General features: G+C 43.8%; 1 protein-coding gene across 1 annotated transcript in view; it reads left to right on the top strand.

Moving 5' to 3' along the window:
• The window catches only part of LOC125917529 (mucin-13-like), a 49,523-nt gene extending 29,164 nt beyond the window's left edge, over nucleotides 1-20,359 (top strand). The window contains exons 4-13 of the mRNA XM_049623708.1: nucleotides 2,307-2,429; nucleotides 3,815-3,921; nucleotides 7,545-7,600; nucleotides 9,297-9,460; nucleotides 11,870-11,995; nucleotides 12,323-12,455; nucleotides 13,110-13,147; nucleotides 14,958-15,042; nucleotides 17,294-17,492; nucleotides 19,122-20,359. Coding sequence (XP_049479665.1) covers nucleotides 2,307-2,429; nucleotides 3,815-3,921; nucleotides 7,545-7,600; nucleotides 9,297-9,460; nucleotides 11,870-11,995; nucleotides 12,323-12,455; nucleotides 13,110-13,147; nucleotides 14,958-15,042; nucleotides 17,294-17,492 — 1,031 coding nt within the window. The 3' untranslated portion in view covers nucleotides 19,122-20,359. The remainder of the gene's footprint in view (nucleotides 1-2,306; nucleotides 2,430-3,814; nucleotides 3,922-7,544; nucleotides 7,601-9,296; nucleotides 9,461-11,869; nucleotides 11,996-12,322; nucleotides 12,456-13,109; nucleotides 13,148-14,957; nucleotides 15,043-17,293; nucleotides 17,493-19,121) is intronic.
• The last annotated feature ends 6,296 nt before the right edge of the window (nucleotides 20,360-26,655 follow it).

Raw genomic sequence — 26,655 nt, 5'->3', positions numbered from 1 at the left:
ATCCTGAGTGGGGTTGTGCTCCGTTCCTTCCCTAGGATTTTCCAAATCATCCTTGCAATGTGGGGATTTTTGAAAACACCTTTTATTTTACTTAGAATATTAGTTCATACCGAGGTGCCTGAGTAGCTCAGTCAGTTAAGCATCTGACTTTGGCTCAGGTCGTGATCTCCCGGTTTGTGGGTTTGAGCTCCGCGTCGGGCTCTGTGCTGACAGTGCAGAGCCTGCTTGGGGTTTTCTGTCCCCTTTTCCCTCTGCCCCTTCCCCACTTGTACTCTTTCTCTCAAAAATAAATAAACATTAAAAAAAAAAAAAAGATTCCTTCATGTCTTTTCAGGGCTTCAAAGCTCCTTTCTTTTTAACTCTGAATAATATTCCACTTGAATATTATTCCACTGAATAATATTCCACTGTGAATGTAGCACAGTTTTATCCATTCACCTACTGAAGAATATCTTGGTTGCTTCCAAATTTTGGCAATTATGAATAAAGCTGCCATAAATATGCCTGTGCAGGTTTTTGAGTGGGCATGTTTTCAACTCCTTTGGGTAAATACCAAGGAGTGTGCTTGCTGGATTATTTGGTATGTTTAGTTTTGTAAGAAACTACCAAACTGTCTTCCAAAGAAGCTATACCATCTTGCTTTCCCACCAATGAGAGTTCCCATTGCTCCAAATCCTCATCAGCACTATCTACCTATCTATTTATTTTGAGAGAGAGGAGAGAGTGTGCAAGCAGTGGAGGGGCAGAGAGAGAGGAGAGAGAGAATCCTAAGCAGGCTTCGTGCTGTCAGTGCAGAGCCTGATGTGGGGGCTCGATCTCACAAACCGAGATCATGACCTGAGCCCAAATCGAGAGTTGGGCACTTAACTTACTGAGCCACCCAGGCACCCCTAATTTCTATTTTTTTAAATAAAAGTAGGGGTGCCTGGGTGGCTCAGTTGGTTGAGCATCCGACTTCTGCTCGGGTCATGATCTCTCGGTTCCTGGGTTTGAGCCCCACATGGGGCTCTGTGTTGGCAGCTCAGAGCCTGGAGCCTGCTTCGGATTCTGTGTCTCCCCCTCTCTCTGCCCCTACCCCGCTCATGCTCTGTCTCTCTCTCAAAAATACATAAACATTAAAAAAAATTTTTTTTAAAGTAAATTAGGCCCAAAGTTATGGAAGAAAAGAAGCTTAAACAGGGCAAAAGTATATTCAGTAAAAACTAAATCTCCCTCCTATCCTAAGCTCCTAGGACCCAGACCCCAGTTTCCTTCCTCAGAGGCAACTTCTGTGGCCAGCTTCTCATATCTTTCTCCAGAGGAATTTGTGCAAATACGAGCGTACACATTTGTGTGTTTGTGCATGTTCCTCTCTTTTTATCACAAAAGAAAGCATGTTGTACACATTGCACCTTATATATAGCTTTTTTAAAAAAAATCAACAATTTCTACCTATAAGTTTGTAAGAATATGAACACCTTTTGATCAGTCACTTGACTGTTTCTGAAATCAAAGCTCAGAATCATTTCATTCGACAGAGGTGGAGAAAATGGCCAGCCAAGACAACCATTTGGCCTCTGACCTAACTCCACTCCCCGATCCCACCACTTCTCCAGAGAGAGGAAGAGGCTGTACCCTGCCTGGTCTGGGAGCACCACCCAATGGTGTGGACACCATTGCAATATAATTCTCACCAACTATTCAAGTCATCCACTCAGAAAGCCAGGGGAGAGTGTGTGCCATCATCACTTCCTCTGAGAATTTTCACTGAGTTAATCTGCAGGGGCCCCTTCCTGTCCCTTTTCCTTTCTTCATGCACCTGTGTGCTATGTTTGTTAACTCAAATAGAACACCTAGTTTCTTGGGGGGGGGTGCTTCTTGCCTCTACCTCCCTATAAGACAGTTATTCATACTTTCCTAGAAAATAGGATTCTCTCTCTCAAATGGTGTTAAGGCATTAACACCTAGTTAACACCTAGTCTGTGCCTAGTGTCAGAGGCACAGACATCAAGGTTCTGAAGGATCCTTGCAATCCAAAGATTCCAACGATGGAATTAGAAGACTGCTGTCTCTATAAGTACACTCTTGCCCACCGGCCCCTGCCCTTTACCGTTGACAAGCCTCTGGCTCCAGAATTTCAGCAACAAACTCCCTTGAGACGTAAGGGAATATGTATTTGCTTCTAGCTCTTCTAAGGGTGTGCTGTAGAGTAACATAACCAAGGAATGGAAAGTGCCCAGAGGGAGGCAGGAAGATTTTGAAGTATGTTTCTGGGTGTAATTTGTTGTCATTCTGTGGATTTTTAATCTCTTTCTCCTCCATCTCAGATCCCAGCAGTCCTTGCCAAGGAGCTCCCTGTAAAGGTGGTTCTTCATGTGTTAGCCTGAATGATACCTATTTTTGCCTGTGTTTGTTAGGATATTACTATAACTCTTCCACATGCAAAGAAGGTGAGTTACAAGGGATGAACCGGGCAGAGCTGCATTTCAGACCTAAAGTGGAATGGAAAATGTAAAGTAATGTCAAAAGAGCCTCCAGAATAGTAGAGGTAGAGGATGATTTATAGGTAACAAAGGCCTGCTGAGTAGAGAAAAAGCTCCTGCTTTTATTTCAGTGGAAACTAGAGGGATGGGAGATGGACCAAATCAGAGGTGTGTGTGAGCTTGTCCTAAAGGTCTGGAAGTGGATGTGTCCCTTCACTGTACTGGTTAAAGGGAACGGTGCCATAAGGACAAAATGACGAGTGTTGCAGCCCCTGGAAAATTCTGACAACTGCATAAATACAAAGTTGTGCTGTTACATGGGGACACCGATTCAGGATAAGGTGCCATACTTAAGACAAACCTGAGAGCCTACTCTCTGACCTCGATTCAGTTCTCTGTCACAGAATTTGCTTGCTCCCAACAGAAAGCTCCATTTTTAGAGACTTAAGAGCCTCTTGGCTCCTGAAATGGACTTTAGGAGCAAATCAATATACCTCTGGCATAACCCTTTTTTGGTTAGTTCAGCTGGGTGCTCTGCAGGTCCAAGGCTGTTTCCTGAGTTAGAAATTGTTCTCTGTTTCATGAATGAAAAATATCTCCCCCTGCCAGAGCAGACCAATTATACAGGAAATGAATGTACCGTGTTGGCCACAGGGATTAGAGATACCCCAAAAGCCAAACGGACGTTCATATTTCAGCACTAATAATCTCATTTCTGGGCATCCACTCTAAGTAAGGGACCCCAAATATAGAAAGGTTTGTGCATAAAGATGTTTGCTGCAAACTTTATTTTTCCTTTTAAATAGTCGGTAGCATTAAAACAAATAAAGACTATTAATGAAGATAATGTATATTTCATAGAGTATTTTGCAGTCTTTAAAAATAATAGTTATCAGAAAAAAACCAATAGTTATGGGGGGGCGCCTGGTTGGCTCAGTTGGGAGAGCATGCAACTCTTGATCTCAGGGTCACGAGTTCAAGTCCCATATTGGGCGTGGAGCCTACTTTAAGGAATAAGCATACAAGTAAGTGAAATAGTTATGAAGACTAGGTAACTATTTGGAAAAGTGCTTATTATGTGACAATAGGTAAAGAAGACTCACAATGTAAACATGGAATTGTAACGATGCAAACTATGCACGGAAAACAAAAGCTGGGCAAACTGTACCAAAGCAAAAATGGTTGCGTTAGGCTGGGTGAGATCTGGGGCAACATTTTTCATACTTCCAGACTTCCCATAATAATCATCATATGATGTTTAGAATTTTAGAGAATAATCTATGTTTTAAACACAATGGAAATTAACCCTTTTTATGTTAAATATTACAAAAAAGATTCTGCTTAAATTTCAGGAAAGCTATTCCCTGGAACAATTACAGTAAAAGTATCAGAAATGTCTGGTTTAGAAGATGAAAATTCTATGGCCTATCAAAAATTACATATTAAAGTTACTGAATTTGTAAGTATTTTCCTACCTTTCTTCCTGCATAAGTGTCCTTTATTCTAACAATGACTTACGGATGTAGGACTGGTATTCAGTCCGTACAGTGCAGCTGTATTAGTCCGTGAAATAGTGAAATGCACCCTTACTGGTTGGTAAATAGCAACTGTCCTGAGCCCCTGGCACCTGGTTGCCCGGGCTCCTTCTGCTAGGACGCTTAGGCCTCCCCATGATCCTGCACCTAGATGACTAACACTAAGCACGGCAGAGGGCCCTCCGAGGCTTGTTCCAACCATACCATACTCTTTGATACAGAAGCTATGAGAATATTTTTAAATGGAGGGGTGTCTGGGTGGCTCAGTCAGTTAAGCGGCAGACTTCGCCTCGGGTCATGGTCTCGAAATTCGTGAGTTCCAGCCCCACGTCGGGCTCTCTGCTTTCAGTCCAAAGACTGTTTCAGATCCTCTGTCTCCTTCTCTCTCTGCCCCTCCCCCACTTGCATCCTCTCTCTCTCTCCCAAAAATAAACATTAAAAGAAAAGAATATTTTAAAATGGACACATAAATATAATGATGTTTTAAAATATTTTCGTAGGAAAAAAAATAAAAAATAAAATATTTTCGTAGGATTGAAGAGAAAAAAATTAAGGTTTCTTTTTTTCCTTTCTACCCTCAAATTTGCATATACTTCTATCCTAGTCGGGCTTTTTTTTAATGCCTGGAAAAGGAACTCTGTTCAGATTAGTATCTGTTACTTTTTCTCCCCCCACTGTCGAAAAAGTCAAAATGAACCTTAGCTTCATTTCATTTTGATGATTGTGAGTGAATGTGCCAGCATGAAAAGGGGTGGAAATCTCCATTCCGGATCTATGTTAGACCAGTGTTTCTGAAAGTTTAGTTTTAAAGAAAAAAAAAAAAACAAGGAGCCAGTAAATATGTCTTAGAACCCTAGGTGGGGAAACACTTTTAAAAGTTAAAAAGACCATACCTTTCAATTCTGAATTATTTCATCACAGAAGAGTTTTGCTAGTAGAACGGTAAAACATAAAACATTATTGTCCAGATGATTTACAGATTGTACAGAGACAGCTAGTGCTCACGACCAAACAGCCGGTGCCTGGCACTGCTAGGGTGAAACCTAACTGCAGCCTCCTGGCCTTGGCCTTGCACATACCGCCTGTGCACGACGGGCCAGCTGGCCATGACCTATCGTCTAATCCTAGATCTACATTCCAGTTCTCCCACTTGGATGATTTTCCGGTGCATTGAGGACAGCAACATCCATGTGTTCCTATTTCCAGGGAACTCCTCTACTGTCTCAGGTGGCTTTACTGAGCAGTGGCCCCTGTGGCCACCACGTTCCCCAAACTTGCTTTGGGTATGAGTGTCCACAAGCGCCCTCCTGCTACAGGCCTATGCCCTGGTCTTCAGAGACTGATTTTGAGACTTGGTCTCAGTCAGGTCTTGATGGTTTCAGAGGGACCACGAAGGGGAGAGAGCATTCTTATAATTTTCAGCAAGTTTTTTTTCTGAAGAGGATATGCCAGAACTCATTTGCGGCTCTTACAGACAAGAAAAGAGAGATAATTGACTTTCTTCAAGGTCCTCTTAGCAGACTTTGTAGCCAGGGCAGTCCCAGCTCAGGCCCCAAGATGTCTCCCAGGGCCCATTTTCTATCCAGCTGGATCCAGATGGACAGTCTGCAAAGGGATGTGGAGTTTCCCTGTTGCATACGTGCCTGGCATTTTATGTGTAATGTTTCTAATTCCCAAAACAACCTAATGGAGAAGGTGGTACAATGGTGCTATTTTGCTGATGAGGCTGTTAAGGATCAGGAAGGTTAATTAACTGACTGAAGGTCACCCAGCTGATGAGTGAGGAGGTAGGGACTTGAACTCAGACCTGCCTGACCACAAAACTGCTTCTTCTCCTTCTCACCTGCTGGCTGTGTCGTGCAGTAGAGGGCCAGCAGGCCTGTTTGGATAGCTACTGCCTTCTTGTCCAGACTTACAGCCCTTCAGTTTGATATGTGTATATCTGGACAGCCTCAAAGGGTGACCTGGAAGATTTAAAAAAAACAAAAAACAAAAACAAAAAAACAGAGATACTTTCTCCTATGTCAGATGCTAATTTTGTAATCTCTTCTATAGGCATGAGAAAATTAAGTGGACAATGGTCAGTAGGGGAATGAGAGGGCCCTTGGAGGATGACCAATGAACTTGTTGCTAAGTGAACTCCCAGGCCCCTGATGGTTTACATAAATGCCAGCTATTCCTCGTATTTAAAAGAACTAAAAGGCATATGGATGTATTCTGGATGTAAGGCTACCCAGACTCACTAGAGCATCAGATTTGTTTGAATTTGACTAGAATAAAAGAGAAATGATTTAACATCTTTTTAAACGACATTGGTTACCAGGATCTTTTAAAGCATTGGGTCACCATGAGGAGAAAAATAGTAAAAAGTCATTGGATTATAAAAAGGTTGCACCAACCCAGTGGAACACTCATATAATAAATATGGAGACTGGGGCCCACAGGAGGGAAGACATGTTCAAGGTCATGTCTTTCACATTTAATTTATTCAGTCATCAGTCAGCCAGTGTTTGTTGAACATTTCCTGGGGATTGACCTGTGTTGAGTGCTATGGGGTGGGGGCGGGGGAGGTTATGAGAAAGAGAAAACTTACATTCTAATTGGGACCCTCTCACACCCCCCTCCACTTCACCCCTGCCTGAGGTCCCATGACACAATTCTGCCTAGTGACATGTACTTGTGCTGGAGCCCCTTCCAGCTCACAAAGTCATGTATCAATTCCATCTCATTTTATACCAATAATAGCCCTGTTGGTAGGAATTACTGCTACAGCAAGGGTTCCCATGAGAAGAATGAGGTCCAAAGAAGTTCTACAAAAGCTGACACATGGAGAACTGTGACCTTAGGTGTTCTTCCCAGTCCAGCCTGCTCTTTTCTGAGCCACGCTGCTTCTGAACATTAGTGTGTGGGCTCCTTCCCCCTCTCTGTGTCCCAGCACTGCCTCCGAAATGCTTTAAGGCTTGTCTGCTTTAGGAAGCCCTCTCTGGTTCTCTGCAACTGTAAGAGAGTATTTTTGGATTTCTATGGTAGATCGTATTGCTCCGTGGTGCTTACCTGTCTCAACTTCATGGTGTAGTCCCCTGTCCGATCTCAGGGCACAGCCTGCCGTCTTTGTAACCTCTGTGTCTGGCATCCTGCCTCAGCAAGGTGGGAAATTAAATAAGCGTTCCTTGGGTAGACTGATGAGTGTGTGAAGCATGCTTTATAGATAAGTCTAACAAATATGCAAAACTTCACAGTGACTTTGAAAATACAAACTTAACAAGTTAGTCTCCTTAGTTTTAAAAGTATGACCATTGATTTGGCTGGGTGCTTTAGGTGTCTGTCTTTTTTCCTGGAGAACGCTGACTTTACATCAGAATCTTACTATTTTGGAACAAAAACTATCAAAATGTGTTAGAGCACATGCAAGGAGCAAACTGCTGTGATTAACCATGTATATTTACACCAAAGAGGTTAGAAATGTGTTTTTGTGAGCACCTAGATATAGTATCACATTTCCCCCCCTCTTCGTGGTTATTACTAAATCTGTTCTTCTCCTTCACAGTTTGTGAATGCATTTAACAGTTTTGATTATGGACAGACTATAATTCGTGAAGTAAGGTAAGTGGATCGATGGGGGACTTTGGAGGCAGGTAATATGCCACGTTGTTTTGTCACTAAATACACAGCGGTTCCATTTTTTCCCTTCGTTGTAGTATCTTGCCTCCTGAATTGGAGGGTGTGCTAGTAGGTTCTTTGAGTGAATGAATTGTGGCTAGCCTTTCCTTCCTAGCCCTACTGCAAAATTATTCTATAGATTTCTGGTCATTTTTCACCTGATAAAGGACTTGTATCAAATACCCCTTTCTCACTGCCCTGTCTGTTCCATCGTCACCTCCAAATCCTATCATGAATTAATCACGGGAGGGAATTTTAAATTAGAATCTGAATCCCATTTTGCTTTTCGGACTCCCTTTTGCGGTGACCATTTGAGTTTGGATTTTCTCAATTGTTCTGAGGAATTAATATGGCTGTAAACATTTCCTAAGTAGGTTGGCTATGTTTTCAAGCTTCTGATATTTATTCAGAAGTCAAAATGGAGTCTAGAAGAAAAAAAGAACAGGAAAAATATAGCATGAATCTTAAAAAACACATAGCCAATGGTGCACCTGCGTGGCTCTGTCGGTTGAGTGTCTGACTCCTGACCTCAGCTCAGGTCTTGATGTGAGAGTTGTGAGTTCAAGCCCCATGTTGGGTCCTGTGCTTGGGTGTGAAGCCTGCTTAAAACACACACACACACACACACACACACACACACACAGCCACAGGCTGGAGAGGGAAGGACTTTTTGAAAGTCCTTTCCCCCACCCTCTCTTTTAGTGATTGTGTCACTCGATTCCTCTTGGACAGTGGAAGAATTAGAATTTGACACAGAGGTTCTTGGGGCTCCAAACTGCAGCGCCCAGTGGAGAGAGACCATGCAATGTCTTGCTCACAGCAGGCACTCACAATCAGGGGATCTGATGTGGTGTTCTGTGCTCATGTTCCCTGTAGCCCCACCCTCCTTCGTTCAGTGTCTGAGCTGAATCTGCCTGCTGACCCCCTGGCCCTCTGGGGAATGACCCAGACTCAGTGTGGTTGATTACTGCACTCTCTGTGCAAGAGAGGAATGCACATTCACACCCTTCTGTCTCCCTTAAAGTATAAGTGAGGTTTGCCAGCTCAGCAAGAAACCTACTCTTTTTTTTTAATTTGTTTTTTTAGTGTTTATTTATTTTTGAGAGAGAGAGAGAGCGCGCGAGCGAGCATGGGAGAGAGGCAGAGAGAGTGAGACTGGACCCACAGTGGGTTCCATGCTGACAGCAGAGAGCCCGATGGGGGCTCAAACTCAGGAATCAGGAGATCATGACCTGAGCCAAAGCCAGATGCTTAACCGACTGAGCCACACAGGTGCTCTAAGACCTACTCTTGATTTTCTACAGAAAGTGACAACTTACTATTTCAGATGTTACTTGTTCTTGTTCTGGTCAGTTTCAGGCTTTTAGCACCTAAAACGGATTGTCCACAATTTTTCTCAATATCCTCCAATAGGGCATCGTTTTAGCCATAGATTTCCTCTGAGCACACATGGAAGAGAGAGCTCCAGGCCTGTAAATTGCTAGCATACTACAAGGCCAGGCCTTCATGTTTGGGCCCCAGTTGTGGATATAAGACAGTGGCTCAGGGCTGGAGCTGAGAGACTGGGGAGTCCAGGAGGTTTGAAGATCAATCTGTCAATTCTTCAGTTCATCAAGTGATGGATTCATTTCATTTTTAGCACCTCTCCTTCAGCAAGATCGGAAACACGTGCTGGTGATAAGGATGTCTCTGTAGAAGTCGTAAACATTTTCACACAAACTACAAAAGAAGATGAGGTGACCGTGTCTGAATCCATTCAGAAAGCAATTGAAAACAACAAGGATGACATTACAGGATATATTAGTAAGTATTCAGTAATTTTATTCGAAGTTTACCTAAAAACCTCCCTTTTTGAAAACATTTCCATTACATGTGAGAAGAGGGCAAGAAAAGCAGGAGAATTGAATCCACTGATGGGCCCAATGCCTGTTAATTAGTCATTCTTCTTCCCTCTCCTCCCTCACTGGCTCTACTTATCACTCTGACCACTTTGCTCCTCTCTTTGGAAGGCAGTCGTGAACAGATGGTCTCTGGACAGGAAAAGATAAAGAAAGGAGAAAGAAGAATGCTTTATACCAACTTGTAGCTTCCAAATGATCATAGAAAGCCTTCCTTACTCTGTTTCCCCTTTAGGCTGACACGCAAGCCCCTAGCACAGCTGGAACAATTCACTTTTGCTGTGTCACAAACCACCCCAACCTTAGTGGCCTGAAACAGCAACCATTTATTTGTTGTAAGGCCATAATTCCCCTCCTGGCCTCTCTCATCCTTCTTTTTGCTCCTGCTGAAACTTCTCCTTGAGTCTCTTAAATTTTTGCTTTTTAATGAATGTAACCTTTATGGCCTAGTTTGCAAAACTGTTTTCTCTTTTTGGAAATACACAAATCCTGTTCGTGTATAGCTTTCCAGCACCTTTCCACTTTCTTCGAGATTTCACCCAGATTCTCACTGTTCTCTCAGGATCTGGAATGTAAATGATCTGGGGTAAAGCACTTACCTTCTACCTGAAACAATGGAGGCCCCTCTGCACCATACCTTCTCCTTGGTGCCTCTTGGCAATGTGCATTCAACTCTTCACTGAGTGTTCCTTCCTGGCAGAAGAGACTGGAGAAGACTAGTTGTGTTTCTCTCATGTCACCCATCAACATGACAGCCGCCAGACCTGGCCTTTCTGTGGGCTCCATAGCATGAAATACACACATGACCCTCCATTCGTTCACCTATCTTTCTATTTTACCCGTTTGCTCTTTGTTGTTGGTTTTCCTGTTTGTTGTTTGGGTTTTGTCTGTGGCAAGCTTGATCTCATTTGGGGCTCTAGATTTTATTACACTATTAATATTCTGTCTTTGGTTATGGGACCTTCTTTCTGTATTTTGTTTATAAATCTCATCTGAGAATTTCCTGTGCAAACCATATGTCCATTTCTTTTTATTTTTTATTTATTTTTTTAAGTTTATTTATTTTGAGAGAAAGAGTGGAGGAGGGATAAAGAGAGGGAGAGAGAATCCTGGGCAGGCTCTGTGCTGTCAGTGCAGAGCCTGATGCAGGGCTCAAACTCACAAACCATGAGATCATGACCTGAGCTGAAATCAAGAGTTGGACACTTAATTGACTGAGCCATGCAGGTGCCCCTAGTCGGCCTTTTCAAATGGCAGGTGATGAAGGAAGGTTAGTTACAGGTGTGGGATGTTTAGAAGAGAATAACTACTTTCTGTTTTACCTGCTCCTATGTTTGCCCCTTACTCTATTCTCAGATTCATTTTTTTTATCCCTAATGTCTTTCAACATGCTTCTAGACTAACATTCTTAAAAGAATGCATTCTCATGCCATGCTTCTGCTCAGAATCTACCAATGGATTCCCAGGCTTGTAGGATAAAAGTCAACATCCTTAGCCTGGCATTCAAACTCTGCTGTACATGTGACTGAACAAAAGCATGATTATTTGTTGAGGTTCCTGGTGTGGCACTTGCATTGACATCATTCAATTCTCACAATAATCATGTGAAACAAGAATTATTAGCCCCGTTTTATAGATAGAGGACACCTGGATCCACCAAAAATCAAAAAACCGAACAGACAGCTCATAGCCAGTAAATGGCAGGGCCAAGAATTCTCATCTCTCTCCCACCTCGACACACCACCTCTCCCCTGCCCAAGGACAACTTCACTACTCCCTGACAAGAGTCCTTTGCTGCTTTTCATGCCTACTTTTCTCCACTTGACAGACTGCCTCTCCTTTGACTGCTCAAATCTTCCCTATCCTTCAAGACTTAGCCCACCTCCTAGAACCTTCATAAGGTTGTCTTTAGCTAGTTGAGCCTCTGAATTCCCATTGTACTTAAAGTCTGGACCGTGAGTTGACTGGGGGGACTTTCTGTGGGCTCAGACATGTAACTCCACAAAGATGGGGCCCAAAAGTTATATAACTACTGTGTCCCTTGTGGATCCCAGCATAGAACTAAGTGAAAAAGAGATCTTGCCCTTGAACATAATTGTACTACCTTCTATTGAATTAATTTGAATTGAATACTATAAGGACATGGTCATAGAAGGGAAAATTAGGGAGTTGGATTTCAATATCCCAGATTTCCTTTTGTTAAATCCAAAACTGTATAGAAAGGTGTGTATAACAATGGAGTAAAATGCTTTCACAAGTTACTTTATTCATATTGTCTTTCTGACTGTATTCTTGAATTGTTTGTCCCTCTCAGTTCAAAGCCTGTGTGATTATTATGGTTGTGAAAAGGAAAACCAGCAAGACAAATGTGACAACGGTTTGCTGTGTAAATGCAAGCCGGGGATGGAAAGACCTGACATCCAGATCCCTGTGTGTGTTGGTGAGTGTTCTACCTGCTTGTGAAATTTCTTCACAACTCCCACCTTCTCTCCTTTTGCATTTGCAAAATACAAGCTTTACTGCTCAAGTGTCCATGTGTCTCAGGGGTGTGCATTTGGGCTTTAGCCACATGGGCCTGGACTGAGGCCTTGGCTCCGAGCTGGTGAGGAAGCCCATGTGCAGCTTCACAGGGAGCGTGTCATGTGCACAGCCAGGGAGCACCTCACCTGACCCAGAAAAAGCAATGTGAAAAATTGTGTTCTGTGACATATCACTTGGGGGTTGAAGGCGTTGTTTCTGAAAATCACCCAGAAATTCTGTTTTGAAGCCTCTGCTCCAAAGTGTCCTGACACCTGCAATGCAGACCATAATAAGCAATGCTTACTGAACAAGAACAGTGGGAGCCCCGAATGCGTGTGCCTCTCAGGCTACGAGGAAGATGATCATGGAATCTGTCGAGAGTAAGAGAAACCACTCTTTTTCATCTTGCCATAGCTTGAACTAGCCAAAAAGGATAGAACTTGTAGACATATGCATGGGTTTAGGGTCAGGATGTTGGAATGCTTCCATAAGTTGGTAAGATAAGAGCATGATCCTATCACTGTCATCATCATCAATGGTTTTTGAACATTCTCTGTGCACTGGGAACCTTGCTAGGTAATATGTCTCCCAAAACAATGCTGTCGGGAATGGATTTGTTCCTCATTTGCAGGTAAGGAAAGTGAAGCTCAGAGAATGTAAATAACAAGCCCCAGCTCACAGGGCAGCAGATAAGTGGCAGGGACATGTGGCCTCGCAGCCAAGGGGAACCCACAGTGCTCCATGCCTCTAGGGTTCAGCGTAGCCTGAATTGCCGAATCTTTCTGGAGCCCAGAGGATGGAGTGTTCAGTCAGTAGGAAATGGGGCCACTGGGAATTGTGTACCCTCTTCAGCCTTCCAGAGCTCCATGGAAGGTGCTCACCCAGAAGAATGGAAGCGTAAGGCAGAAAAGAGGAAGAGGAGAAGGAGGGGGGAGAATGAAAGGAAGATGGAAAGGAAGACTGGAGGCTGGGCGGAAAGTCTGACATGCTCCCCATGGAGACTCTGTACCATGGTTTCCGTTATTGTATTTTAGGTGTGCCTTTGGCTACAATGGAGTCAACTGTAAAGACCGTGAGTATAAAAGTTTTGCTTTGTTAGTAATCATCTGAGAAATATGGAGCACATTCAAAATTCTGCCCAGGACTCCAAAGTCTCTGGCTCCCTTCATAAAGAGTGAGAAACTCTGCCTCCAGTTGGTCTTCTGGGTCATGCCATCCCATTCCTGCCCTTAGGTCATGAGCAGCAGCACCTCAGCTGTAGGAAATAACAGAACCCAGCCCACGAGGGAGGCTGGCGCCTCTGCACTTGGCCGGACCAGAGGAGGGCGTCCAAACATTCTGTTCATTCTGTACATCGGCTGAAATATGCATTTTCTGTTACTAGTAAGGGTAAAAGACCAGTATGTTCCAAAAATGTCTGTGATCGTGGGAGAGCAGAACTAAAACCCAGACATTGAGATACTCAAATCTTTTTGTTCCAGAGCCACTTACTAGCTTGCGGTGTGTTGTTGCAAGTTCAGATGCTTTGTTCTCTCCCACATCCCACTGCCACCAGTCTAGGACAATACTAACTTTATATTTTTAATTATATTTTAAATCTTACCTCACAAACTAAAGACCAATGATCCAAGATGGAGGAAACATGACTGTGGCCTCCCAGTGAGCCACAAAATTCATGATGAAAAATGCTCTCAATTTCTACTATATTTGGTTGCAAGGCTGTATTTGCTAAGTCATTTCTTCCTTCTGGGCTTTTAGCATCTGCACCTACAAAATGAGAGTTTTGGACCAAATGACCTCTGAGGTCATTTCCAGAGTGGTCTGTGCCCCCATGAATCCAAGTTGGAGGTGGCATATATGGCAGTCACAAAGCAGACAGAGAGAAAGGGTTCTAGAATAGCACTGTCCAATAGGAATGTAATGTGAGCTCCATATTTAACTTCAAATTTAAAAAATTCTAAGTAAATTAAAAAAACTTTTAATATCTTATTTATATTTGAGAGAGAAAGAAGCAGAAAGTGAGTGGGGGAGGAACAGAGAGAGAGGGAGACGCAGAATCTGAACCAGGCTCCAGGTTCTGAGCTGTCAGCACAGAGCCCAACGTGGGCTCGAACCTACCAACCATGAGATCCTGACCTGAGCTGAAGTCAGACACCTAACCAACTGAGCCACCTGGGTGCCCCAAGTCAATTTTTAAAAGATACATAAATAAAATTATTTTAATAACATTTTATTTCACTCAATATATCACAAATATCATTTTTTAACATGTGATCAATATAAGTGTTATTAATGAGAAATTTTACTTGTTTTCATACCATGTATTTGAAATCTGCTGTGGGTGTTATACTCACAGGCCATCTCGTAGCCACATTTGTAGTGCTCGATGGTGCTAGCCAGAGCAGCTCTAGAGGAAGAGAATGGGCTATAATGAACTCTCCCCTTGCTGATTGTATTAAGCCTCTATTAGTGAGAAATTTAAGTCCGGTCTAGTTCTCCCTGCTTATCAACAAGGCCAGATATGGTGGGCAGGAAAAGGCAGCAGAGGTGAGGCCAGGATGTGGACCTCAGTTGAGATCTCAACTCCTACAAAGTTCAGGAAGGCCCTGCCACTGACCATGGCCTCCTTTAGGTTTTTGGTCTTCTTTTATCTGGAAAGGCAGCCTCTCCTGATTGGGTTCGGAAAACACAGTTGTGGGGGAGGTGCTAAAGGAGATGAGTCTCCCACCCAACCTGCCACCCAAGCTGCCCCTGGTGGGGTCAGGGACCAGAGCCTGATTGTCTTCACAGTCAGGGACCACTGGGAACACATGTACCTTTGCAGTAGACAGTGGGGGGCTGCTCATGGGAGGTTGTGCCTACTCTTTGCTCTTCCTTTTCAGAATTTCAGCTGATCCTAACTATTGTGGGCAGCATCGCTGGCATCCTCGTTCTTGGCCTGGTGATTGCATTGATCTTCTCAGTGAGGTACGGAGTGGACAGGTCCCTTTCCCTAGGGCACAGCACCACCAGCATCATGCTCAAGGTTCTAAACATACCCAGCCTTCCCGCGGCAAGAGAAGGGAAATAAGGCGAGGCCTCTTTAATACTGTGGGCGTGTTGGCTTTTTTTCTTACCTTAATTTTCTTTGGCTTATATAAACCATACGTGATCACTGAAGAAAACAGAAAAATGTGTAAAGGAGCACAATTAAAAAATCATTCACAAAATTGACCACCCTGAGGTAACTGACATTTTGGCATATATCTTTCCAGATTGTTTTTCTTTTTCAATGATATTATAGACATAATTTTGTATCCTTTGTGGGATTTTTTTTATTCCTTTTTAAAATTTTTATTTATTTATTTTTGAGAGAGGGAGAGGGAGAGAGAGCAAGTGGAGGCAGGGGCAGAGAGAGAATCCCAAGCAGGCTCCCCACTGTCAGTGCAGAGTCGGACGTGGAGTTCAAACTCCACGAACCATGAGACCATGACCTGAGCTGAAATCAAGAGTTGGACACTCAGCCGAATGAGCTACCCAGGCCCCCTGTATCCTTTGTGTTTTAAAACATATATGGTTAAGGTTTATTTATTTATTTTTTTAGCACGTAATGTGACATAGCAACTATTTTCTGATGTCACCGAAACCCTTTGTTAGCAGTTTTCAACCCCACTGGTGTTGTCAAGTGCTGTTCTCAGCAAGGACTGGTCCAGACCCCTGCAGCAGCGGTTCTCACATCAATGTCAGTAGAGCCACTTGGCAGCCTGGTGCCTTAAGTGCCCTTCCTAAGAACTTGGGTCGAGTCTTTTCATTTATTCGACAAATATTTTGATAAAGTTCCCTCCATTAACAGGGAGAGAGAACACTATTATCTCCGTTCCCCTTCTAAATGTGCCAAGTGCGGGTGCACTTTGGCAAAAACAAAGCTACTTGTTTGTAACGTTTAGCTCATATCTTATATTTTGGCAAAATAGGTATTTTTGCACTATAATGTGAGAGGATAAATAGATTTTGTTTCTTCTTCTCTCTCTCTTTTTTTTTATTCCAGTTTGATATTAACTCTTTCCTCCAGAGCCTTTATCATAAGGATGCAAAGCTGGGAAATGGGAATGTGAATTTCCCTTTTCTAGGAAGATGGCTAGAACATTCTGTTCTGGACCAAGGCTGTCTCCTCCTTTCCTAGGAGGATGGCTAACTGTCTTGGGTGTCCAGTGTCCTCAGGCCTGTTTGTGGAAACTTGTGACCCTGTGACAGCTATGTTTTCAGTTCCTCCTTCCTGCTACAGAGCCAGGTTTGCTCCTAGTTCAGCCTCACATTCATGATTCTTGGGAACACATCAAGAATTATAATTTCTTGCCCATTTCAAAGGGAAGGAAGTCTCTCCTCAGGCACCTTAGACAGGAGTGCTCTCAAAAGAAGGCAATTCTGTTGTAGGTTGGGATGGCCACCAGGGTCCACAGGGTGAGTGGGTCTTCCCTTATGACATTTCCGGTGGATGACTGTCACCCCAGGAGTGTCCTGTGGGCATCAGAGATGCAACCAATGCACTCCACACTGTGGCATCCGGGCACTGCAGGGGCAGGTCTGTGTGTGGGAAACAGAGTTCATCCGGGGCAGGTACCTCCCTCACCTGCAAGTGTGTATCCTTAACTTTGAATGCTTCCACTTGAGGTCCTTGAGGGGTCACAGCAGAACCTGGGAAATGCCTTTTTCTCCTTGTAAGACCTTTATACCTCGAACTTCTTTTGTTCACCTAAGTGCTTCCACACACATTGACTTTGCTTGAATGAAAAATGGTGCCACCAATCAGCTTTTCTCTTTGACCTCTATGATTGTTTCCATATATGATTCAAAAGCACCTTAAGAATAGTAACATTATTAGCAAGATTTCCATGAGACCAACCGAATTACATGACACTGTTGGACCAGCGTTAATGTTCTGGTTTTGATGGTTACAGAGAGTTTACGAGGAGATTGTCCTAAAACTTAGGGAGTAATGAGGTATCATGGGTCCTGGGGCACCTAAGAACTTATTCTTAAATGGTTAAGACATGTTAACAAATTGGGGAATCTGGGTAATGGGCATATGGAAGCTGCATGTATTTTTTGTTTTGTACCTTATATGTAAATTGGAAATTATTTCAAAGTTTTAGAATATTTTTAAAAAAGGATATTAATGTCTGCTTCAAGGAACTTTCTGCCGTTGTCAGATCCTACTAATTCTTGTTACCATTTATAGGTCAAAGAACAAAAACAAGAATATTGAAGAACAGAACTTGATTGAGAACGACTTTCAAAATCTGAGACTGAAGCAGACTACAGGCTTCAGCAATCTAGGAGCAGACGGGAGTATCTTCCCTAAAATCAGGACAAACGTCCCCAGTCAGCTACACAATCCCTATGCAAACCAGAGAAGTATGCCTCGCCCCGACTACTAGGTGAGTCAGCTGGCTTTTGAGTAAAATGCCCAGGACAGAGCAGGCACTGGGCTATTGTATCTTCAAGTCCTGGCTGCCTTGCCGTCTTTTTTTGTGTTTATTTTCTAATCAAAAGAGAAAGGTTAGAGGATGTTCCCTCCTATTGTTAAACAGTCACCACTTGGTCCCTAACACTGACCATCTATGTAACTTTAGACACATCACTTAATTTCCCTGACCTTCTATTTCCTCAGCTATAAAAACAATTTAGATGTCCTCAAGGTCCCTTTAAATTACAAACTTCTACAGATATGACTTCAGTCTTTGTGATGAAAATTCCTAGGCTGTTTAAGGGCCTAGGACCGAGGTCAGGCCTGGGAAGAAATGTTGGATGAAAACATGGTTCTGTGGATTCCTTCCAGCCTGCCCATATAAAGGCAAATTTCTCCTTTCCTCTCCCCAGACTTCAAGGCATAACCCAATCAATTTCTAGAGAGATAAGGCAAGTTAGGCTGGTGATGCTTTATTTCCCTTGGGAGGATTTTCAAGGCGCATAGCTTGTATTCATTAGATTTGTATTGGATAATCATGCTGGCATTGTTTAGTGTGATCTGAAGAAAACTGTAAGAGGCCACTTTTATGGGGAAAGGGGACTAGGGTCCTGAGCTGGAAGGAAGGAAGGAAGGAAGGAAGAAAGGAAGGAAGGAAGGAAGGAAGGAAGGAAGGAAGGAAGAGGAAAAGGGGGCCAGAGAAGAGAGAGGTAAGGAAGAGCAGCAAGGAGAGAAATGAGTTCTTAAAAGACGAAGAATAGGGGAGGAAGGGAAAGAGGGAGGGGTGTGAGTGAGGCCTACCCAGAAGAGTAGATTATAAAGAGGATAAAGGAAGAGGAGGACACGGGAGGATGGCAGAGGGGGCTGAGGAAGGGGAGCATAGGCTCCGCATTCTCTGTGCACATTACACTTCTACTGACTGCCCAGGTGAGCACACTGCCTCCAAGGATCCTAATGTTCTAGGGACATTCTGGGAAAACTTGGCTTATCTCTATTTTGAAATCCCATGATTTGTTTTGCACATAAAGTTTTCTTTAGTCATGGAAGTCTGAACGGTAAATGTATGTGCAAGCAGTTGACTTGTACAAGAAGGTGCCATGGTGGGTCAGACACGTGGTCTAGCCAAGAACGAGCATCCTATGGGAGTGTCTGCTGCCCTCCCACCAAGGTGAACCCTAAGCAGCAAACTCAGTAAAACCCCCTTTCCTCTTTATGCAGGGAGCCTTTACTTTAAGCATAATCTCTAAAGAGAATCCTTTAGAGGTAGAATAAGCATGGGATTTAGAGTCAGACCTGAGTTTGATGCCTTGCATCTTTTGTTAATAGATGTGTGATCTTTGACAAGTTATTTGACTTCTCTAGGTTTGTTTTCTCGTCTATGAAATGGACAAAATAAAGCCTATCTCATAGGATAAAAAACAAGCTAATATGTATAAAAACCTAGCCCAGTGACTATTCTAACTTGAATAATACTGTTCAAGTAATGTTAATTAAAGTAATGTTAATAATTTATTGATCTAAATTTTCTCATATGTTGTTGTTGCATTAGTTCCTTTCTAAGAGTTTCCCTCCCCCTCTCCCTTTCTCTCTTTTTGTCTAGAATGGCAAAAACTGGGGACCATCCATGGCCTCAACCCAGTGTACGAGCTTTTACTTTGAGTGTCTGAAAGACTAATGGACAAGTGAGCAGCCACAAAGATCTGGCCTTTGGTATTTCTCTGCCACCCAGCACCTAGCCTCTCTCAGTGGAAGCTGTGACTGTAGTGAATGCTTGTTTGCTAAGTACCTATGAAATTAAATGCACATAGATGCGATTCGCACTTGTAAGGCAGTTGATTTTGTCCAATCAGTACAATGGTTAGGTTTCTGTTTTTGTTTTTCCTGGCAACAATAACCATGTCCAACCTAGAGGAAAGCTCCCCAGGATTGTTCGTACCTGGGAGAATATTACTGTGATAGCCTACCGATCAGTGACCTAATTCTGAGAGACTCTTACACATCAGGTATGGAGATCCCAGGGAGGGGTGGGAAGAACTACCATCTTTTAAGGTTCTCGGGCTTATTCTCTCACAAGTTAAAATAGGATGCTACTTCTAGCCCTCAAATATGGGATTTCATCACTTTTGACCTGCCAGGATCTTGTGACCTGGTCTCATACCAAGAAGACAGAAAGAAGACCTGTCTCTCAGCTTTTTGGAGGAGAAGTGACTGGGAATCCAGGATCTTTTTAATGTTAATTAGAAGGCCCAGACTAGAAATGTGCACCATGGAGTACATTCTAAAGTTGTCGAAATGCCAGGAGTGGGTAGAGGCAGGGAGAAAGAAAAATGTAACCAGGAGTGGAAGGAACAGAGGCAGGAGTCTGGGCCTGGAGGATGAGAATGAAGGCAGGCATGCATGATCACCTTCGTCCTCAGATCCCCTCCTCAATGAGTGAACGGACATTTCCTCCCACTTATGTCCTACCCGAGACCCAGAGCCTACGTACAAGAGTGAAGACAAAACCCCAGGAGCAAGAGCTGGAAGTCACTTTGAAATTGCAGATATTCTCTTCTGCTGCTGATGAAAGAGAGAGCTTGTGACCTGATCCACGTGTCCAGCCTTGTAATACAGAGTCCAGAGATGCTTCGTGGAGGCCTCAGTCTTCCCTGGGGACAGAGGCTCAGCAGCGGCCACCCGCCCACACAGAGCCACGCCTAGTACAGGCTTTCTTTACTGTTAATAGTGTCCTTGTTTATGTCTGATGTCTGGTCCCCTTGCAAGTTATTTTTATTTGTTGTTATTATTATTTGTTCTTGACTATTAACTGTGAAGGTAACAAATAAAGTGTGTTTGGTAGGTGGTGTCCTTCCTTGTGTATGGGCGTTTGGGGATGCACACAGCAGTGAGTCTCACTTTCAATAGCAAACGTGACACATGACAAACAAGACTGATATCTTCTGTCCTTGTTAGGGGCTGTTAGACTACCCAGGGTAATTTTTAATCATGCGGTAGACATTTTCAGCTGCTTCCCCATGCACATCTTAACTTGTCTCACATTATGAAGCAGCCAAGCATTTTGGATAGGACCGATCTGACCCCCGGCTCCAAGGGTGGGTCTTGGTTTGCCCAAGCCCATCAGTGGAACCCCATCCCCCTTGCCAGTGATTGATTTGGTGAACACATGGCATAAGTGGATGCAATTAGAAAAAAGCCCCAGTTTTTGTAGGAAGCTTGGAGGAAGAGAAATCCTTTGTTCCCTTGACAAAGAGGGCTTAAAGGTATGAAGCCTCGGACTGCTTCGGTTTTGCTGAGCCGACATGTAGAGGAGGGCAGAGCTAAGAGAACCAAGGAAGAATGGAGCTGGAGCTCTGATCAGACCATGCCTGAAGCATCTGGACTTGACTGTTAGTCCACTGTGAATAGTTATTTCTGTTTTTGAAGTTGAAAGCATCCTCAAGGATATCACTTTGTTTATTCTCGTGTTCTCAAGGCTGGGTGGTAAACGGTAAAAAGGAAACACTCTTATGAACTGTTAACACCTATAAAGACATCAGCCATCAGTTCACAGCAGAAGAATTTATGTAGATGTAACTTAAAACTGGCTGACCTTATAACTTGTCATCACAGATGATCTGTGTGTTACCTCCTTTACATTTGAAGATGATTCTGGATTCAGTACTAGAAGTAGGCTATTTGAACATCTTTTCTAAATAGACACCTCCCCGCCCCGTCCTTGTGCCCCCATCACCTTATGCCAGTCTCCATCACTTCTCAAACATCCTGGGCCATATAACTCTGGGCTTCATGGACTGGACTATCATCCATTTTTCAGAGACTTTCATTGCTATTGTTTAAATAAAAAATTGTTCTAAATATGTATATGTGTAATGTTTACATTACAAAAATGGCTTTCACGTACAAAGATGCTTTTCATTCTTACATAATATGACTTACGATTCATTTGTTTCTGCTCACTGGGAACTTTGCAAGGGTTTCCCATGTTGGTTGTCCTGCAACCTCAGAGGGCTATCAGAATGAACTTTCTAAGATGTGAATTAGATCACGATGCCCCCTGCTTCAGGCTTTTGGGGGTTCTCCCCTGAGAGACTAAAGCTCACGGAATTGAGGCAAACTCTTGTGGCCCATCACACCACCAACTGCTCCAGCTTTGCCTAATGCCCAGGGCACTGACACTCTGGCCACAGCTGTCGCTCCGCAAACACACCTCCTCTCTGTACCTCCAATTCTCTATTCACGCTGTTCCCTGCGCTTAGAAAGCCCCTTTCCTTCAACTGCTAACAATCCTCTCCATCTGTCTTCATCGGCTAAACCATCAATCCCCTCTGACCAGCTTCCCCAATCCTGTCTTCCCCCACCAGTGCTCTCAGGTAGAGGCATGCCTCCTTCACATCCCAGCTATGCTCCGAAGCCAGCTCCCCCAGGAAAGGGGTGGTGCATGGCGAGTCCGTGTTTCCTTCTCCCCAGCACAATGCCTGGCATGGAATATTAAATGACTGTGAAACAGCAGTGTGAAACAGACTCTCCCAGCTCAGTCTTGAAGAATGTGTTCATTATGTGGTGACGGTTCATTGTGGTGATGGTTTCACGGCTATATCAAAACTTGTCCAGTTGCACACGTGACATATTTCCAGTTTATTGTATGTCAGTTATACCTCAACAAAGTTATTTTTGTAAGTGGGGGGCGGACTCTCACACAGGGTCCTCTCAGACCTTCAGGGAGGCATTCTCTGATCACAGCCCTAAGACAGGGCAGGAACATGTACGTGTTATTCTGCTGTTCTTCACACTAAAGTTTCTCTGGGGTCAGCACTGGGGGGGGGGGGAACCAACTGGAGATGGGACACTGGCTGTCAACAACAGGTCTCAGCTGTCCGTTGGAGTCACCTGAGGAGATTGAAAACTCACTGATGCCTGGGGCCCATCCCAGAGCACTTCACTGGTCTAGGGCGGCCTATCAGGATCGTTAAGGCCCCCAGGTGACTGGGATGTGCGGCAGATTTTGAGAACCACTGTTTTAGATCAGTGAGTGGTTTGGCCCCTCAGAGCCAGAACCCAGATCGCATCATTTCCAATTCCTTCCCGAGAGTCCGTTGTGCCCAAGAAGCAACCACCAGATGCCGTCAACACCAAACTGGCTTGAGATTCAAATCTCTGGGGCAGTTTTGCCCCTGAACTAAAGTCCCCCCAACCCTTCCTAGCAGCTGGGCAAATTACATGGCCAGTAGGTGGCGCTGTATCCTCTGACTTGCAAAAAACCCCACCTCTGGTAGGGCGGCGCTTTCAAAAGACTCCTTTGAAATTGTTAAGTTTGAATGCGCTAATACTAAATAATTTCCCCTTGACTTCTTGGTCTCTTCAATCCTCACTCTTGTGCCAGAGAAACATGAATATGACTCTTGTAATCTCACTCTAGCAATATTTGCATCATTTTCCCTGGGTCATTAGAGATCATACGTGGTTCCCTTCATTGGCTCTAAGATAACTGAGTATTGAAGAAGTCATGTTAACATCGTTGTGCATAAAATTTGATACAACTGTTCAGATAACCGATTTTTTATTTCATGGTAATTTTCCAAAATAGAAAAAGGAAATTCATTTTCACTGAAAAATTCTTCAGTTAAGGTAAAAGTACAAAAATGCCACCAATAGGAAGTCTCTTTCATCAGCTTTCATGAGGTGAGCAGGTCTGGCTGTTTTTTTAAGGGAATGAGGTTGAGGAAAGGCCTGGGGCACAGCATAGGGGCCTTTCCCTCAACCTCCAGTCTATGAAATGTGTGTTCTTTTACTCAAAGAAGCCTGGGACAAATCATCAAAGGCTTAATAATTCCTGCAGACCTGATTTTCTGAGCCCACAGTCATGACATATGGTCCAATAGAAGAATTTTCTTCTGCCTTCAGGTGAGAGAAGGAAAACATTCTGCACAGGTCAGTTCTGGAAAGTTTGGACTAAGTATCGAGGGATGAGTCAGAGTTGACTAGTCGGAAGAGAGAAGGGATAAGGCCTTCTGCGAGGAAGAAACACCAACATGCAAAGGTGAGAGTGTGTTTATGAGGCAGAAACGCCGGGTGGGGGGTCAAAGGGCCTTGTGTGTCACATAATCACTGGATTCCTGGTCTTTCAGTTATACCAAGTATGTATCCCATCTTCTTTTTCTAAACAGCAGGCTAAACAACTATAATTAGTAAGGCATTGACCACATCTTCTGATGTAGATAACTTGCAAGCCCTCCGTGGTCTCTTTGGAAGGCAGGAGCCCAGCTTGCTCAAGTTAAGGCCTGTGAATATCCTGCCTCGGGTCTGACTTGGCTCTGTCCTTCCGTGCCACTTGGAAAACAGTGATTTGGGTGACCTCGTCTAAGAGCCACACACCCCTCAGCTAATTACATTTTGGCCTGTTGATCTGAGGGTGAAAGGCCCTGCGTTTGCTGTCAGTGAGGGTTTAATTGTGGTTGGGGACGAGTGCTGGAAGGACAGCTATACAGCATAGAGCTCTTGTGACCAAAGGCCTGCTGTAACCCTGGAGGGGCCATCTGTTTAACATGACTTAGACTTGTAGGTCAAAGCTATTGCCCTTAGAAGTCATTCAGGGATCTCCCAAATTGAGGAAGTGTTCAGTTAATAATTACTGAATGCCTACCACGTACCAGGAATTTGCAGATGTATTTACTAATTTAACCTGCATACAAATATTTTCTAAAATAATCATAAGACTACCTATTGCACTTTAGAAAATATTGCAATATTACTGTGTATTTCTTTAAAATACACTCAAATTATGTTAAGACTATGTCGTAGTTACGCTGAAGATCAGAAATTCCAAATGAGGCAGCTGTGATGTAGTAGAAAGAAGAATGGTCCCTGGAGTCAGGAGATCTTGGCTCTCTCACTTATCACTTCTCTAAGCTCCAGTCCAAAAGGGAAGAATAAGGCATGTTTTACAGTGATGATTTGTATGAACTATACATACCTGGCTGGGCACCATCCTTTGGGCCTGAGCACGGCAACTTTTTGAACTGTGTCTTTGTGAGGAAGCTGGAAGGCCAGCAAATCTCCTACAGTGCAACAAGGCCCTTCTGAGCTGACCACGATGCTAGGCTAACACCAGAGCTCCATGTGATGAACTGTGGATAGTGCCAGGCTGGTCAGCTAGGATTCCTAGCCACATTTTCTGACTAAAGTCAAGTGTGGCCTCTGGAAGGCTTGTGGTCTGAATGTTTAGTTGAACCCAGGAGGGACCTCAGGTGGCCACTGCAGGCATCGTGGCTTATTTCATGATCTCTGAAATGTTAGAGCAGACAGTGACTTATCTCTACTGAAGCCAGGGAAAAGGAAACTGTCGAAGAAGGAGCTTGGGTTTACATGGAATGAAGAATTTGCTGTGATTAATGATTAAACAATCAGAGTATCTTAGCTAGGGGGCTTATGGAAGATCCTGGGACATCATTTAAAGAGGTGCATCAGGGGCGCCTGGGTGGCTCAGTTGGTCAAGCGTCTGACTTCGGCTCGGGGCATAATTTCATGGTTCATGGGTTCAAGCCTCACATCAGGCTCTCTGCTGTTAACCTGAATTCTGCTTTGGATCCTCTGTCTCCCCCTCTCTCTGCCCCTCCTCCATGCTCCTCCCCGACTCTACTGTCTCAAAAATAAACATCTAAAAAAATTGTTTAAGAGGTAGGGTGACCATCTTCAGAGTCCATTCTCAAGACAGATCTTCACTGTCTTCCCACAGGCCTTGCACCCTCTGTTAAAAGGCAGTGGTTTTTCGAAGGACAACTTTCAGAAGGTACAACAGGTTATGTAAAGCAGAGCCTGCTGCCAAGTGCCAAACACATTTGACTTCACAAGTAGTAATTACAGAGCCAGGTCTGGCATGGACTAGAGTCTTCTCTTTCCACGTGAGCAAACTGCGGTCCAAAGAGGGGCAGGCTGTTGCACGGCTGCTCAGCTAGGTTACGGCATTGAGACCGGAACTCAGTTCTTCTGATTTGGAGCCCAGATTGCTAGTTTTCCTCCACTAGCGATTATATATGAAGAGCTATATTCCACAGAAGGGCAGTGGGCCCTGCACACAGGCCAAAGTTGGATCCCAGGCAGTAGCCTGATGCTTGTTGCAGTGCTATTGGCCCTTGGCTTCCTGTAGACCCTGTCCCCAAGCAGTTACTCATCTCCATGCCCCCACCCCACCCCGACCTGGTCCCCCAGAAAGACATAGGGGGTCAGAAGTTTGTCCTACCTTTTGAAAAGCTGCTGATCTTCTAGCTAAGCATTGTCTTAAGGACCGCTGATAGCACTAACACAAGGCAGGAGAGAGAGACAGGAAGAAAGTGGGAGGTGGCAAGTAAGGGAATGGAGTGTAGGTAAAAAGGAGGATAAAAAGAAGGTGGTTCTCAGGTGGCCAATGCTCAGCTTCCAGGAGCATTCCCAAGTTACTGGCTTCTTCCGTCCTGTCTTCAGATGTCTCCGTCCCTGCCTATGTTCACTGCCTTCTGTCCCATCCTCCTACTCTGTGGCATTTCCCCAGGCCACATCTGCGTGGACCGCACCTGCTCTGTGCCCCTTCCCCCCATCCCCTGCTCGCTCCTTTTTTCTTGCCACTTACTCTCCAGGTCTCTAGACGTGATTAATTTAAAAGGTGTGGGGTGTGTGTGTGTGTGTGCTTGTATTCATTCATTGTAATTTTATTGAAACAACTGGAAAAGAATCCATGCCTTTAGGTGGTGTGAAGTAACTTCTAGAAAGAAAGAAACATATCGTGATGGCTTTGCTGGCGTGGAGAAGGCACATTTAGGGAAGGACTCCAGCAGTCTCCTCGGGGTCCAAGCCCTACGGATAATTTTAAAGACAAGTTTTCTGAAAAGAAAACACACATGCCAAAATTAGTTGAAAAACATAACAACTTTTCACTGTAATTTAATTTACGGATATTATTTTTAAATGTTTCAGTTCATGAAAGCCAGAAAACAGATACTCCCTCTGGAATAGATAATCTTAAAAATATTTTCAAAACTAACCTTTGAAAAATTGCTCTCAGAAAGATATAATAATGAGTGTTTTCAGAATTGATAATTATATGAATAGGACGAGGGCTGAAAACATGCAGCTTATTTAGCAAGAGCATGCTAGCTACTTCA

The sequence above is a fragment of the Panthera uncia genome, unplaced genomic scaffold (genome assembly GCF_023721935.1).
Source record: "Panthera uncia isolate 11264 unplaced genomic scaffold, Puncia_PCG_1.0 HiC_scaffold_196, whole genome shotgun sequence".
Taxonomy (NCBI): domain Eukaryota; kingdom Metazoa; phylum Chordata; class Mammalia; order Carnivora; family Felidae; genus Panthera; species Panthera uncia.
The sequence above is the reverse complement of the archived record's forward strand: the minus strand, read 5'-3'. Positions and strand labels throughout refer to the sequence as shown.